Genomic DNA, 2,306 nt, shown 5'->3' on the forward strand with positions numbered 1-2,306 from the left:
GGTCGAGGAAATTAAATCACTTGTTTATTTATGGATCAAATGTAGCGGTAAGAATGGTATTTGTAGCTGGGAGAGTTGGAAAATCTCCCCTTTTATGTTTCCTGTTTGTACTGATTATAAATTCTCGTCCCCGGTTTAGTTTCTTGCTAGCGGGGTCTATTAATAAAATTATCTCGGCCGTTTCCAAAAAAAAATTCAATTGGTGTGCATATTTAATATTTTTAACCGAGGTAAAGTTTTTACGGTTTTTGGTGAAAAGAAACGGAAAAAACTAATATAAAAGAAACTTCAGAACACTTACTTTTTTTTTGTATATTTTACTTTTGTTTTACAACAACGTTACTCAAAAATCAAAATAGTATTAAAAAAAATAATTACAAACACAAAATTACATTCAATGGCAATATCGTGAATATCAATGCAGACGAAGCCCAAATTGGTCAAGTATGGTTTCAATATTAGCGAGTATTGCTAAGCTGTTACTCATGTACTCGTTCGATCTCTGCATCCTCGACTTCACTTCATCCACCGCCGTCGATCCCATCTCCTCCAATCCATCCACACACGTCTCCTGATCCGTCATCGCAGCGCTAATCCACGTCTTCATATCCGCCACTTTCTCCTCCGTCAACAACTTCTCCCCGCCGACAGGCCCCACACGCATAGCCTCCACCGACCGACTGAGTTGACTCAACGCGTCATCGAACAGAGTCGCACAGTCTCGCAACGCAGAACCGGTTCGTAGATCGTGCGACTTCGAAATTAGGGTTTTAGGCAACGACGAGATGTTCGTGAGCTCGTTGATCGCGAGCCGGAGCGTGAGGTTGAAAATCACCTCCGGATCGAAAAAGTTACCGGAATCGATGGTGGAAACGTCGGTGAAACATGACTCCGGATGTTGCGTTACCGCGCACACGGCTTTGATGGAAGCTACCGCCTTGACTGAAGAAGATTGGGGCTCCGGTGATTTGGTGCGCCGATGATGAACCTCCGCAGCTCCAACTATTGATCCGACAATGATTGCGAAGAGGCCTAGAGTAATGACGGCAGCGACGGTTTTACGGCGTTTCGGTGACGGAGATTGGCATGGAACGGCAGTTGTTTCGTCGTCGGAGGGGTTAACTTTGCCGTATCCTTTGACGAAATTGACAGATTCTTCCATGAGTAAGAATTTTTCAGAGTGTCGTGTAGCATTAAAATGGAGGTTTATGGCGACTTTATATCTAGGATTAGGTGACTTTTTGTTATTTTATTATATTTACTTTTCTACGAAAAGAAATTATATAGGGTTTATTATTTTCTTTTATTTATTAGACGTAGTTCGTCGTAAAATAAAATATAAAATATAAATATAAAAATAAAAGATAAAGTTTAGCATCAGGATTTTGGCCCCACTTTAAAAGCAAATTACAACGGGAATATATAGAAAGTTGGGCCCTTCTCTAATGTATTTTTTATTTTTATTTTTATTTAAAATGTAAAATTCAGAATATTAATTAACAAACAATCAAGTAAAAAAAATATGTAGAGCAGTGCAAAAGGGATGAAAAAAAAAAAAACATTATGTGTTGAGTAAAATGGAAGAAAAATGTTAATTTTGGGGTAAAATGTGATTTGTTTTGTATTTATAGAATTTTAAAATATGAAGGGGTTAGATGACAAGTCCCATTTTTCCATAATGACTTAGTGACTTGTGGTATGGGCTCAAGATATACGACAGTGGTTGTTTTGAAAATGATTTTATTCGTACAGAAAACGACTATAGATTGCAGCATTTAAACGTATATTTTGAGTTTTTTGTGCTTTAACTTTCGTGATGAAAGTGGTTATAATATTTCTTTTTTGTTAAAATTTAATGGTTAAAATTAAACTTATGAAACTAAACTTTGCATAGCAGGTCAAAATAGTAATACAGAAAAAATATATATATATATATATATATATATATATATATATATATATATATATATATATATATATATATATTAAACTTTTTAGTAAAAAAAAAGTGAAATAAAATAGTTAAACCATCATGTCACCCTTGAATAGTAGCAGTGGTGGACATTTCTTACCATAATATTTGTGTATCTTATGAGTGTATTATCTTTTAAGAGGATTAGGTACGGGACATTTATAACATCAAGTATATATGCCACCTCATTCATCACATAAAGAGGGAAATTGTGTTTCCTATGTTATAACATGTTAAGAAGTAGAGAGAAAAAAAGAAAATGATTTGATTGGTTGATAAAGGGCAACAACCAATTAAACTTCCTGTTGCTTCTTGTGCTCGTTACAACAAGATA

The 2,306-nt window shown here is 35.1% G+C and overlaps 1 protein-coding gene across 1 annotated transcript; it reads right to left on the reverse strand.

Moving 5' to 3' along the window:
- Window positions 1–277: 277 nt before the first annotated feature.
- LOC144998462 (Plant invertase/pectin methylesterase inhibitor superfamily protein) lies at window positions 278–1,210 on the reverse strand. Its single transcript, XM_078958217.1, has one exon. The coding sequence runs from the start codon at window positions 1,160–1,162 to the stop codon at window positions 416–418; it is 747 nt and encodes a 248-aa protein (XP_078814343.1). The 5' UTR covers window positions 1,163–1,210; the 3' UTR covers window positions 278–415.
- Between the last annotated feature and the right edge of the window lie 1,096 nt (window positions 1,211–2,306).

The sequence above is a fragment of the Lactuca saligna genome, chromosome 5 (assembly GCF_052625555.1).
Source record: "Lactuca saligna cultivar CGN05327 chromosome 5, ASM5262555v1, whole genome shotgun sequence".
NCBI lineage: Eukaryota > Viridiplantae > Streptophyta > Magnoliopsida > Asterales > Asteraceae > Lactuca > Lactuca saligna.